Consider the following 14,590-nt stretch of genomic DNA (forward strand, 5'->3'; position numbering starts at 1 on the left):
AACACTAATATTGTATCAGTTTCCACCACTACCCCTGGCAGCCCATTCCAGGCACCCACCACTCTATGTGTTAAAAAAAAAACTCCCCCCCCACCCCACCTTTTACTTTAGACACGTCTTCTAGTATTGACATTTTTACCCTGGGAAAAAGATTCTGTCTACCCACACTATAAATGCCTCTCACAAATGTATGAATCTCCATCAATTCTCCCCTCAGCCTCCGACACTCCAGAGAAAACAACCCACATCTGTCCAACCTCTCCCCATAGCAGATAAAGTGATCACCTGCACTAATCCCATTTGACTGTGTTTATCCATATCCCTCTTAACCTTTCCTGTCCTTCGACCTTTCAAAGACATCTTGTCAACAGAGGCACGGACCATAAGACTTGGGAAGTTACTTTGAACAAGTGCAAAACAATGGTGTTGTATCTCATTTTGTAACCAGACAGTAAAGATTACAGAGAGGATGTGGCCCAGATTTGCTAGAACAATTCCAGTGATGAGGGTCTTTAGCTCCAGGTTTAGTCACCGGCTGTGTTCATCTTGGAACAGACAAGGTCGAGATGAAGGATTATGTAGAACAGGAGAACACAGGAATAGGCCCTTCAGCCCTCAAAGTCTGTGCCACCCATGATGCCAAATTAAGACAAGATCTTTAACAGGGAAGATCAAACAGGGTCAATAGTTCAAGAGAAGCTTTCTGTTGTGCAGTGTACTCACTGCCTGGAGAATCAGAGCAGAGCATCAGGGATTTCAGAATGGAACTGGAGCAAATCTGAGAGCAAAATCCACAGGCTTTGTTGACGGAATCCAATGGGACTGATGGATTGATCTTCCAGGAGCTAGTACAGACTCCATAGGTCAAATGGACTCATTCAGCATTATAGTAATTCTACAATCACACAGTATAAAAGACACTTAGACCAGTACAAGAAAAGGAAGGGTTTAGAGGGAGCTAAACACCAACTGCTGGAGAAACTCATTCCTTTGCACTCCAATTGTCGACCATCCTCTTTCTCTCACAAATGCTGCTCGAACTGCTGAGTTCCTCCTGTAGGTTGTGCATGGCTTCACATCCCAGTGTTTGCAGACTCTGTGTGTCTTCATTTATATGTTGCAAGGTTGCCTCTAATTAGCTTATCTCTGATTAAGGATGGCTGATTTTGAGCCTCAACAAACACCTTCCTGGAAGGGCCTTCAGTTTGCAAGGCTGCTGACCACAGAACCAGTGATCACCTTCAGACCATGAGTGGAGCAGGCTCCCAGTATCGCAGCTCCTGCACTCAGACACCACTTGTCATGTCTTTGTCTCATCATCTAGCACAAGATAAATAATGAGCCTAGTGAATACCTAGAATCTCAAAAAGTATATGCAACAATACAGTACAGGCCCTTCGGCCCATGATGTTGTGCCAACCTATATAAACCTACTCAACAATCTAAACCTTCCCTACCTCACATCCATAACCCTTTATTTTTCTTACCCATGTGCCTACATTTTGCAAATGCCCCTATTGCTCCAGCCTCCACCATAAACCCTGGCAATGAGAGTTCCAGGCACCCACTACTCTGGGTAAACAAAATGTACCCCTGACATCTCCCCTCATCTTATGCAGATGTCCTCTGGTATTTGTTTTTGCCACCCCAGGTAAAAGATGCTAGGTGTTCAACTTATCTATGCCTCCATAATTTTGTAGACTTCTATAAGGTCACTCTCATCCTTCACTCCAAAGAGAAAAGCCTTAATCTCACCTTGTGGGAATAACCATAAGGTATCTCCACAAACCATTCTTCATACTTTATATTTCCCTTCCAACTCTCAGACAATTCAAGGTAGGGCTCCCTCTGCACTGTACCAGGATAGGAACACAACAATTCTTCTGTCAGGGACACTGACTTCAGGACACCATCACTCACCCCTAATGCCAGGGCAGGTTGGGTTAGATACAGGGAAAAGCTTTCTCTGCACTATTGCTGTCACATTCCCAAGTCATAGGTTGGACGCAGGGTGAATATTCCTGCATAACGGTTACTTTGACAGACCATTCTGTATTTATCCATCCTGACCTATCCAAGGAAGCTGCCCACTTTTGGATTGGTGACACTCTGTGAATGTGGACAGACAGAGACTGTGGGAGCTACTGCCGAATGCCAACCTGTAATCCAGGGATGACTTTCAGTTGATTTTACACTGTTACCTAGACAGTAGATGATACAAATCCAACAACAACCCTGTCACACTTCTGGCATCTGCCCAATATTACTGACAGTCCTGACCAAAATAACCCAGGTAAATTTGACCAGACCAATTTAAAAGAAAGACCGATGTGGATGTTCACAGATATGTACAGCAGCTCTGGAGAGTTTGGAAATCACTGACCAACGTTGAGAGTTATTATGAGTGACACTAACTATGTTAGGGCTATTTCCCTTGCAAAACAGGAGGTAATGAGGAAATCTACTCAATATACAGGCAACCATGGGAGGCCTTGACATGGAAAAGGAGACCCATCTCCCTTGTCAGTGACCAGCAGGGTAATTGGCTGAAGTTAGAACCATAGAACATCACAGTACAGAAACAGGCCCCTTCAGCCCTTTTAGCCCATGCCAAACCATTTTATTTTGCCTAGTCTCACTGAGTTACACCCAGCCGATAGTCCTCCATGCCTCTCCTATCAGTACCTGTCCAAATTCTTCTTAAATGTTAAAATTGAGCCCACATTCACCACCTCAGTGGCAGCTCGTTCCACACTCCCATCACTCTCTATGTGAGGAAGCTCTCCCTCAAGTTCCCCCTAAACCTTTCCTCTTTCACTCTTAACACATGTCCCCTGGTTTGTATCTCAACTACCCCCAGTCCTTCCAAAATACAACACCTCACACTTGTCTGCATTAAATTCCATCTGCCATTTTTCAGCAAGTTCAGATCCCTCTGCAAGCTTTGAAAACCTTCTTCACTGTCCACAGCACACTTATTGATCCAATTTACCACATTATCATCCAGATTATTGATATAGATGACAAACAACAATGGTCCCAGCCCTGATCCCTGAGGTACACCACTAGTCACAGGCCTCCAATCATCCACCACCACTCTCTGGCTTCTCCCGTCCAGCCATTGTCAAATCCAATTCACTACTTCACCATCAATACCAGGTACATGAACCTTCCTGACTAAACTTCCATGTGGTACTTTGTCAAAGGCCTTACTAAAGTCCATGTAGACAGCATCCACAGCCTTTCCTTTGTCAACTTTCCTGGTAACCTCCTCAAAACACTCTTCGTCTATACGATTGGTTAAATACGGCCTACCACACACAAAGCCATATTGACTATCCCTAATCAGTCCATGGTTATCCAAATAATTGTATATCCAGTCTCTTAGAACACCTTCCAATAATTTACCTACTACTGACATTAGGCTCACTGCCCTAAAATTTTCAGGGTTACTTTTGGAGGCTTTTTTAAACAACATGAGCTACCCTCCAATCCTCTGGAAGCACACCCATGGCTAAGGATATTTTAGATATTTCTACACTAGCCTTCCTCAAGGCTCGAGGGAATATCTTGTCAGGTCCTGGGGATTTATCCACCCTTATTTGCTTTAAGACAGCAAGCACTTCCTCCTCTTTAATTTGTATAGGTTCCATGACCTCACTGCTTGATTTCTTATCCTGCAAATCTAGTTTCAACCCACCAGTGCAGCATTTGCAAACTTTCCTTTTCCTGAGTGAATACGGATGAAAAAAAAAACATTCAATATCTTTCCCATCTCTTTTGGCTCCATACAAAGCTGACCACTCTGATCTTCAAGGGGACCAATTTTGTCCGTTATTATCCTTCTGCTCTTAATGACCTATAGAAATACTTAGGATTTTCCTTCACATTGTCTTTTTTTTTGCCTTAATGATTTATTTTTTGAGGTTTTTCTTGCATTTGTTATACTCCTCAAGTACCTCAGTTGCTCCATGTTGCCTATACCTGTTATACAGCTCTCTTCTTCTGAACAGATCCACAATATCCCTTTAAAACCAAGATTCCATATTCTAATCTTGCTTTAATCCTGACAGGAACATACTAACTCTATACAATACTCTCAAAATTTCACCTTTGAATGTCCTCCATTTACCTCGCACATCCTTGCCTGAAAACAACTTATCCCAATCCACGCATTCTAGATCCTTCATCATTTCCTCAAAATTAGCCTTTCTCCAATTTAGAATCTCAACCCAAGGCCCTCACCTATTCTTCTCCATAATTAATGAAAATAATGACATTATGATCACTGGACCCAAAATGTTCCCTGACACATACTTCTGTTACCTAAACTGTCTCATTCCCTAAAAGGAGATCGAGTATTGCACTCTCTCTAGTTAATACCTCTATATATTGATTTAGAAAACTTTACTGAACACATTTAACAAACTCCAAGCCATTCAGCCCTTTTACAGTATGGGAGTCCCAGTCAATATGTGAAAAATTAAAATCCCCTACTATCACAGCCTTATGTTTCCTGCAGCTGTCTGCTATCTCTCTACAGATTTGCTCCTCCAATTCTCGTTGACTATGGGGTGATCTATAATACAATGCTATGAGCTAGGTCATACCTTTCCCATTCCTCAGCTCCACCCATATAGCCCTCTGGTCTGTCTAGCTTGAGCACAGCTGTGATAATTTCCCTGATGAGTAATGCCACCACGCCCCCACCCCAGTTCTATTGCATCTAAAGCAATAGAAGCCCGGAACATTGAGCTGCCAATCCTGCCCCTTCCAGCATCCAAGTTTCACTAACGGCCACAATGTCATAATTCCACGTGCCGATCCGCCCTCTAAGATCCGCCCTCTAAGATCCAAGCTTGTCTGCCTTTCTTACAATACCCCTTACATTGAAATAGATGCACTTTGGAAAATTTCCACCACACACAGCCCATTGAGTTCTAACAGTGCATGCAATTTTCACATAATCTTTTTCCTCTTCCACTCTATCTGCTCTAGCACTCTGGTTCTTATCCTGCAAATCTAGTTTCAACCCACCAGTGCAGCACTTGCAAACTTTCCCACAAGGATATTAGTTCCTCTCCAGTCCAGATGCAAACCATTCATTTGGAACAGGTCCCACCTTCCCTGGAAAAGACCCCAATGATCCAGAAACTGAAGCCCTCCCTCCTGCACCATGACTTTAGTCAAGGGTTAAGCTGCATCACCCTCCCATTTCTCACCTCACTAGCACGTGGCACGGGTTAGCAATCCTGAGATCACAGCCCTGGAAGTCCTTTCCTTTAACCTAACCTCCTGAACTCTCCTTGCAGGAGCTCCTCACCTTTCCTACCCACATCATTGATCCCTACATGGACCACGACATGTGGCTGCTCTCCCTCTCCTGAGAATGCTCTGAACCCGATTTGATATCTAAGGCCCTGGCACCAGGGAGGCAACATACCGTCTGGGATACTCTAACTCATCCACAGAACCTCTTATCTGTCCCTCTAACTATGGAATTCCCTATCACTACTGCTCTCCTCTTCTTCCCTTCTTAGCCACAGGACCAGACTCCTTGCCAGAGACCTTATCTCCATGGCTTGTGCTTAGTAGGTTCCCCCCCCTCCAACAGTATCCAAAATGGTATTATTGAGGGTTACATCCACAGGGGTGCCCTGCACGGCCTGCCTGTTCCCTTTCCCTCCTGTCACCTATCTACTCTCCTCATGCTTCCAGTCTATCAAATGATCTGTAGATCATCCAACTCCAGTTTCAATTCCTTAACTCAGCTTGTCAAGTTGGGAGAACATTTTCACAGTGAGTGGTGGGGGACAGGAACTAACTGCCAACAAGGGTGCTGGATGCTGGAACTTTCCCCATTACCAAAAGGGCAGTGTCGTCCAGGACTAAAGTCTGCAAGGTTTGGTGGGGGGAGGCTGAAGAATGTGATTAGTCTATGGTCATTGATCAGCCCCTGGACAGGATTGGTTAAATGGGCTGTGCTACAAGCTCGAGATGCTTCTGAGCATGTTTGCATTTCTCTCGTGGCTAATTAAATACATGCACCTAATCATGGAACAGTTGCAACACAGTAGCCCAATCTGCCCATCATGCTGATGACATCTGCCCAGCCTATCCCCACTTCCATAACCCTGCAGGTGACACCTCTTCAAATCCACATCCCAAATCCATAGTCCTGTCTAACCTTAGGGAGGGTCCCTACCACTCCCATCCTACCAGGGAGTGAGTTCCAGATCCCCACCACCTTCCCCTCATCTCTCTATTCCCTCGACTGATTTGAAAAAAGGCTGGTTTGACCCTGTGCTGCAGGAAATAGCTCCTCCTGTCAACTCCATTGGGGCAGGAACATTTTATACTCAACAGATAGGCATAGGACATCGATACCAGTTCATAGGCATATCCTGGAAGCAGTAGAGATAAGTCTAGATATTCTATTTCAGAGTCATAGACACATACAGCGAGAAGACCCTTCGGCCCACTGAGCCTGCACTGACTATCTACCATCCATTTGAACGAATCCTGTATCCATCCCATATTCCCATCAACACCCCCAGATCTACCCCTCGTCCACACACTAGGAGGCAATTAACAGCAGCCAATTAACCCACAAACTTGTGCACCTTTTGGAAGTAGAAGGAAGCTGGAACCCACATATTCATAGGGAGAACAAGGAAACTCCACACAGACTGCGCTGGAGGTCAGGATTGAACAGAGGACTCCTGTGATACCAAGCTTGAGGGAGGTTGAGGGAGGTTCAGGAAATTGGCATTGGAGCGCAGTTTATGGCAGTAGGAGGTGCCCAAACAGCCATGTGGGGCACCTTTCCCACGAGACAAGTCACGTGCATTAAATCATAACCAGTACACATCAGGCCTTCAAGAAAGTGCAACATTCCTGCCAGGGTGGTGGGAAGCCCCAGGTTATGGGCCGAAACCTCAGGCTTCGGGTGATGTGGCAGCTGGGACGAAGGTGGAGAGAATGAGATAGGGGAGGGCAGGGACAGGTTGGCTAGCACGGAACCAAGGCAGTAGTGGCTGTCAGTGGTAGAGCAATTAACATTAAGAGACCAGGAGAAAGAGACCTCTGTGGGCAAGTAACAAATGGAGGAGGTGACTGGGTGGGGGGGGGGGGGGGTAGGGGGAGGAGGAGGTAGCTGAAATGAAAGACTCGAATTTCTATTTGCATCTTTCTTGTCCTTTTCAGAACCTCCCGCAGTACAGGTCACGTCAATGAAGTGTGCTAAAAAAATTTATTTACAATAAGATAGAACCCCATGCCACCCAATTAACCTACCAACCCTGTACTTCTTTGTAATGTGGGAAGAAACCAGAGCAGATGGAGGAAATCCATGCAGACACAAGGAGAACGTAGAACTCCTTACAGACAGCACCAGATTCAAACCTGGGGCTAACTGCTACAATTACAATTACATACCCACAATCATCATTGTGGTGCACTGCACAAAAATGGCCCTTCAGTCCACCAAGTATGCCAACTATCCATCATCCATTGATACCGCACTGATCCCATATAATTTTCCCCACCTGTCCACCAACTTGCCCTGATACAACCAGTAAGTAACCTCACAAGAGTTAACCTGACAACCCACACTTTTTATGGATGTGGGAGGAAACCCAGAGTGTCATAGGGAGAACATGTAATCTCCTCAAAGACCGTACCAGAGGTCAGGATTGAACCTGGGTCGTTGGAGGCTGGAGGAGTGTCTCCACTAACCATAACCTTGGCACAACCACTCTCTTAAAATGCAGTGAGTTTAGGGCAGCAAGGTAGTGCAACACCTTTACAGTGCCAGCGATTGGGGCCAGGGTTCAAATCCCATGCATCCGTAAAGAGTTTGTACATTTTTGTGTATTTTTCCCAGGGGCTCCAGTTTCTTCCCAATTCGAAACGTAAATTGGATGGCACTGATTCATGGGCCGAAATGGCGTCTTACCATACTTCATGGCTAAATTTAAAATTAAAAAAATGAACACAAGGGTGTGGTTGATCTCAAACACCATCAGAAGAATATAAAATATAAAAGGCTACTCGTGCAGAAGCCTGAAGATCCGCAGCAGTATTTCAAGAAATAGTTTTTCCAGAATCTGGTCCAATCAACACTCATTATTTGCTCATTGCATGTTGCACCTCATAACATCTTACTGTACATAAACTAACATTTCTAAATGTACATTATTCTATAAAATTCATTAGGGTTTCTAAGCAGTGGTTCTCAACTTTTTTTCCCACTCATACCAATATAAGTAATCCCTTACTAACCACAGAGCACCTGTGGCATAGGAAATAAAAGGTTGAGAACCACTGTTATAAAGAAAGAATTAAGTGAAGATGCCATAAAAATCAGTTTTAAAGAAATATCTTCAAGACTTCCCACCGTCCAATAACAAGAAGAAACACACTGCTCCCAGGCTCAATTCAACTCGCAAAGCAACAGTAGCCCCACATCAGACAAATCTCACAAATCAGCCGAGGTAGTTTAAGCATTAATATCTTTTTAAAAGCGAATCAAAAAGAGCCAAGCTCAAACTGACCAGAGAGCAGTGCAGTCCGAGTAGTCACCAACCCAAGTAAAGGCATAGATAACACTGGTAGTGCCCAGAACCATGTTCATTTCTAGAGAAAGCTTTTAGCACACCATGGAGAGCATTCTGGCTGGTTACTTCACTGTCTGGTCTGGAGGTGTCAACGCTCAGGACAGGAAAAAAAACTTCAGAGGGTTGTTAATGCAACCTGCGAAATGATGGGTACCAGACTTCACTCCAACAAGGACATCTACAAGAGGCGGTGTCTTAAGAAAGCAGCTTCTATCCTCAAGGACCTCCCACGCCATACCCTATTCACTCTGCTACCATTAGGAAGGAGGTAGAGGAGCCTGAAGACAAAACCCCAATGGTACTAAAACAGCTTCTTCCCTTTAGCCAGGGGACATACATGAACCACAGGCAGCACCTCACTTTTTCTTTACCTTGCACTATTTTTATAAGGTGGTTTATATAAATGTTTGCACCGTGATGCTGCCGCAAAACAATGAATTTCATGACATGTTCATGACAGTATATTCTGATACCATGTGTCAGTAATGGGGGGGGGGGGGGAAATTTGCAGCCCCTCTCCCTGCCTATACCACGTCTGTCACTGGTGGGGCAGCTTTCTTCACCCTTCTTGCCTTCATGACAAATGTTCAAGGACCCCCAGCCTCATATGCTTCCACTGGGGGACTTTAAGGGGCAGAGACTTGTGGGGAGGGGCTGTCAACAGTTAATGCTGCAAGATGCAACAATGTTCATACCAATTCAACATTGCCTGTGTCCAGTCTGCACGACTCTCCTTTGTGTACGCACAAATGTGACACCAGGGGTAGCCCCTCCACAGTGGGGGGATTTCATTGTTAAAAGTTTGTTTTGCAATTTAAAAAAAGATCAAAGCTGCCACCCCAGACCCAGTCTGTAAGTCAAGGGGGGGGGGGGGGGTGTGGGTTACCCAACGTCGCCTACACCCCCCATAACAAATCTAGGCCGGGCCTACCCCTACAGCCGGTTTTGGCCAAGCCGGCCTCCCCTCACCTCACCTCATACCCGAGCCGGGCACCCCCCCCCCCCCACTCTCCACCCCACGGCCTTCCCACACTCCCCACCCTCCCCGCAATAGCAAGGCCGGGCCTACCCCCCCCCCCCCCCACCCCACCCCACAGACCGTTTCCCCCTAGCCTGGTCCGGGCCCACACCGGCAGCGTCCACCACCACGGGGCCTGAGGCTTGGGCTGGGGCAAAGCGGGCCGGGTTTACCTCAGCGGCGGCGGCTCCGGGGCTTCCCCCGCCTGAGGCCGCGGTCACGGCCAGACCCAGCGGCGGGCCGCCTCGCACTCCGGCCGGCCGAGCGGCGACGGGACGGCGGGGTGGGGGGGGGAGCGGGGCGGACAACAATGGCGCGCGCCCTGTTCGGGGGCTCGCGCTCAACGGCCGGGACTCCCCCACCCCCAAACAATCCTGGGGTCCGGGAGTGCACACCCCAACCCGGGGCACACTATGGGGGGGGGGGGGAAGAGAAACCCGGGGAGGAGTCATCCTTTCCACCCCGCGCCGGAGTACCCCCCCCCCCCACTCCCCGGGATAAACAATGGGGGAGCCCGGGGACTGCTCGTCTCCCCGGGGCCGGGCCAGACACCACGGGGGGTGAACGCGTGGGGTTCACCCCCTCCCGACCGCCAGCCTTACCTCTCACCCCGGCTGGCAGACACAAAGAGCGGCGGGGACGGACACACGGAGCCGCTGCTCAGCGCAGGTCCCTCAGCATCGTTGGGGCTCCGGGCCGCCAGCGCGCCGCTCCTGGGGATGAGGACCCCCCACACACCCTGCACAAGCAAAAGGTCCCTCTACTCTCTGCCCCCTCCCCTCTGTCTCCCTCCTACCCTCTCCCCCTTCCCTATCTCCCTCCTACCCCGTCCTCTCCCTTTGTCTCCCTCCTACCCTCTCCCCTTCCCTCTGTCTCCCTCCCTCGCCTCCCTCTGCCTCCCCTTCCTCTCCCTGTCTCCCCCTCCTCTCCCTGTCTCACCCCCTTCCTCTCCCTGTCTCTCCCCGTTCCTCTCCCTCTGTCTCCACCCCTTCCTCTCCCTCTGTCTCCCCCCTTCCTCTCCCTCTGTCTCCCCCCCTTCCTCTCCCTCTGTCTCCCCCCTTCCTCTCCCTCTGTCTCCCCCCTTCCTCTCTCTCTGTCTCCCCCCCTTCCTCTCCCTCTGTCTCCCCCCCTTCCTCTCCCTCTGTCTCCCCCCCCTTCCTCTCCCTCTGTCTCCCCCCCCTTCCTCTCTGTCCTCCCCACCTTCCTCTCTGTCTCCCCCCCTTCCTCTCTGTCTCCCCCCCTTCCCTCTCCCTCTGTCGTCCCCCCCTTCCTCTCCCTCTGTCTCCCCCCTTCCTCGACCTCTGTCTCCCCCCTTCCTCGACCTCTGTCTCCCCCCCTTCCTCGACCTCTGTCTCCCCCCCTTCCTCTCCCTCTGTCTCCCCCCCTTCCTCTCCCTCTGTCTCCCCCCCTTCCTCTCCCTCTGTCTCCCCCTTCCTCTCCCTCTGTCTCCCCCCTTCCTCTCCCTCTGTCTCCCCCCCTTCCTCTCCCTCTGTCTCCCCCCCTTTCCTCTCCCTCTGTCTCCCCCCCCTTCCCTCTCCCTCTGTCTCCCCCCCCTTCCTCTCCCTCTGTCTCCCCCCCTTCCTCTCCCTCTGTCTCCCCCCTTCCTCTCCCTCTGTCTCCCCCCCTTCCTCTCCCTCTGTCTCCCCCCCTTCCTCTCCCTCTGTCTCCCCCCCCTTCCTCTCCCTCTGTCTCCCCCCCTTCCTCTCCCTCTGTCTCCCCCCCTTCCTCTCCCTCTGTCTCCCCCCCTTCCTCTCCCTCTGTCTCCCCCCCCTTCCTCTCCCTCTGTCTCTCTCCTACACTCTCCTCTCCCTCCTACCTAATGTCCCCTTAACGTTTAGCCAAGCTCTGGCAATCCCTCTTCACCACTCCCTCCTCACCTTTAGACGCTTAAACCTACCAGTGACCCAAGTTTTGATCACCTGCTGTAATACCAAGTCGTGCTGTCAAATTCCACTGAAGAAATTTGGAGATGTTTTCCTAGGTTAACTACAGACATCTAAAAAAAACCCACCAACTCCCACAGCTACCTCAATTACACCACTTCACACCCTGTCCCCATAAGGATTCCATTTCATTCTCTCTATTCCTCCATCTCCGTCACAGGAGAAGGACTTCCATGCCAGATCAGAAATGTCCTTCTTCACACAAACTTCATCAACTTGGCCCTCACCCACATATCCTCCATTACCTGCACATCTGCCCTGGCCCCCTCCACCCCCTCGCGAAACAAGGACAGGATTCCTCGTCCTCCCCTACCACTCGGCCAGCCTCAGCATCCTCCTCCACCATTTCTGCCATCTACTAAGTGATCCTACCACTAGACACATATTCTCCTCTCCTCCCCTCTCCTCTCTGCCGGGACCACTCCCTCTGTGACTCCCTTGTCCACTCCTCTCCATCAATCGACCCCTTGGTACCTACCCCTGTGACCGTAGGAGATGCTCCACTTGTGCCCACACCTCCTCCTTCACCACCATTCGGAGGCCCCAAACAGTCCTTCCAAGTGAAGCAACATTTCACTTGTGAATCTGCAGGAGTCATCTACTGCATTCAGTGCTCCTGTTGTGATCTCTTCTGCATCGCAGAGACTGGGCGCAGACTGGGTGATCACTTTGTTGAGCACCTTGGCTCTGTCCACTGCAATAGTGTGGACCTACTTCAATTCCTCATCCCATTCCCTTGCTGACATGTCTGACCATGGTCCCTTTTCCCTGTCTCCTTTTACACAATCAATTTTCACCTTTTCCTTATCATATCCAATTAACATCTTTTGTTGGTCTGGAATCCTCCCACAGCCAGCACTGTCTATATTCTGAGATTTCCTGGTTTTTGATTATTCTTTGCCTATTTCTTGAAGAAGGGCTCAGCCCCAAAACATCAGCAATATATCTGTCTCCTCTATATGCTCCAAGACCTGCTGAATTCCTCCAGCATTTTGATGCACTTTACTACAATAACAGCATCTGCAGACTTTCGTGTTTCACTATGTTAACTGGAAGGGAGTTCCTTTTCAGTTGTGTTTTGCAAGACGGTGGGACCAGACTTTGTAATAACATCCTCTCACCTGAGTCAATGGTTAGCACCTGTGGATGGGGCAGAGATGGGGGTCACAGATTTCTGCCAATCTGCCTGGGTCCAAACTACTTTCATTTAAACCTCAGGAGTGTTTCAAACTTTTGAACTCTCCCAAATGTTTGTTACATGGCAAAAAAGGTTAGAAATTCAACGTAAACTGTATTGTCTTCAGAAGAGTGCTGAAGTTCAGCATCTAACCTGCAACTAAAAGAAATTAAAATGGCAATGATGTTTTCAGAGATGCAAATTTGTTCATATTTTTCTCATTTGTCACTTGCCATGAAAAATAAACCAATCTACTCCACTGACATTTTATCTTACGATGTTCCTTCATCAGGTTCAGTGTGTGGCCTTAGAAAAGTAATAGGGTTTTATCCATCTCCCTCCCTGACCAATCAGCATCCTACTATCAATATCAACCCACCCCTCAACCCAACCTTCTACATTTCCATCTGTGGGGGTTAGGGTGGGAAATGAGAATGAGAATCCCTAATAAGTTCCACTCCCCAACCACGATCACCTCTTCCCAATCAATTGTCACTGAGTCGGCCATCAATGAAGCCCAATTATTCTCTCTCTGCTGACATTCAAGAGTGTCTTCTAATTTTCTGCAATACATCTTGACCTCAAGATTTGTAGTCAACCCACAGTTTCGGAAGAACTGGTCCTCAACAACCTTCAGTGCTGTAAACGTGTTCACGAGAGTGAGGTAGCAGAACCATGTGAAAAAGTCACAGTTGCTGACCAACAGAGGTGAGAGATACTTAAAAGGGAGAGAGGGGGTAAGGAGGGGAATTCTAGAATTCAGGACCAGGCAGCTAAAGACACAGGCATTACTAGCAGTACAATTAAATTGTGTGTGTTGGGGGGGGGGGAGAGAGAGGTGTTCAGACCAGAGGAATACGGCTGTGTAAAGGAGGAGAGAGTTTCAGAACTAGTATTGCTGAAGGCAGGTTAAATGTGGGTCAGTATGAACAGGGTGTGATCCAGTGCATTAAATAAATTCAAAAAAAGCTGGAGACACTCAGCGGGTCAGGCAGCCTCTGCGGGGAAAGAAACCCTTCATCTGAACCATGAAAATGAGAAACCAGTTTAGGATTGAAGGGCAGAGGAATTTCTTCACCCTGAGAGTGGTAAATCTGTGGAAATGTAGGCAGTTGTGGAGGTCAGGTGAACGGGTATATTTAAGGCAGAGATCAATAGGTTCTCAATTAGCCAGAGCATCAAATGTTATGGGAAGGCGGCTAGTGGTCTGAGTGGGGAAAATAATGGGGCATACTCGATGGACTGAATAGCCTATTTCTTGTCCTATGTCTTCGGTCTAAATCAAGGTACCTTAGCACATTCTATGACTGTTTAAACAACATCACAGACTGTTGTAGAGTTTTACAGCACCAATCAGGCTCTTCTGCCCATCCTTTCCATGCCAAACATGCTACTCTCTTTGCCTACATTTGCCCATAATCACTTTAAACCTTTTCTATCCATATATATAACTAAATAACTTTTGAATAGTTCAACTGTCCCCGATTCTGCCACTTCCTCTGGCAGCTCAATCCATTTACCCACTGTGTGGGGAAGTTGCTCCCCCCCCAGGTTCTTTTTAAACCATTTCCCTCTCACCCTCAAGCAATGCCTCCCCTGCTCATTGTGTGTTCCAGAGGGCAGTTTGGAGGATCCAAGACAGGAATGAAACACAAAAGTCTGCAGACGCTGTGAGATGTAGTAAAAACACAGAAATGCTGGAGGATCTCACCAGGTCTTGCAGCATCTACAGGAAGTAAAGATATATAACCGATGTTTCGGGACTAAGCCCTTCTTCAAGATATAAGCAAAAAGCAGGCAAGCCCCTTAATTAAAAGAAAAGGCAGGGGGAGGA

The 14,590-nt window shown here is 48.1% G+C and overlaps 1 protein-coding gene across 9 annotated transcripts in view; it reads right to left on the reverse strand.

Moving 5' to 3' along the window:
- LOC138744354 (LIM domain-binding protein 1) overlaps window positions 1–14,590 on the reverse strand; it is a 94,641-nt gene that overhangs the window by 25,822 nt on the left and 54,229 nt on the right. For 2 of the 9 annotated variants that reach the window (XM_069900381.1, XM_069900380.1), the window contains exon 1: window positions 8,556–8,635. The exons of 3 other annotated variants lie outside the window; for them this stretch is intronic. In XM_069900381.1, coding sequence (XP_069756482.1) covers window positions 8,556–8,601 — 46 coding nt within the window. In that variant the 5' untranslated portion in view covers window positions 8,602–8,635. Of the gene's footprint in view, window positions 1–8,555; window positions 8,636–9,809; window positions 10,016–10,238; window positions 10,331–14,590 lie in introns of those variants that run through there. 4 more of the 9 variants (XM_069900379.1, XM_069900376.1, XM_069900373.1 and 1 more) reach the window with 4 other exon arrangements.

The sequence above is a fragment of the Narcine bancroftii genome, chromosome 10 (genome assembly GCF_036971445.1).
Source record: "Narcine bancroftii isolate sNarBan1 chromosome 10, sNarBan1.hap1, whole genome shotgun sequence".
Classification (NCBI taxonomy): domain Eukaryota; kingdom Metazoa; phylum Chordata; class Chondrichthyes; order Torpediniformes; family Narcinidae; genus Narcine; species Narcine bancroftii.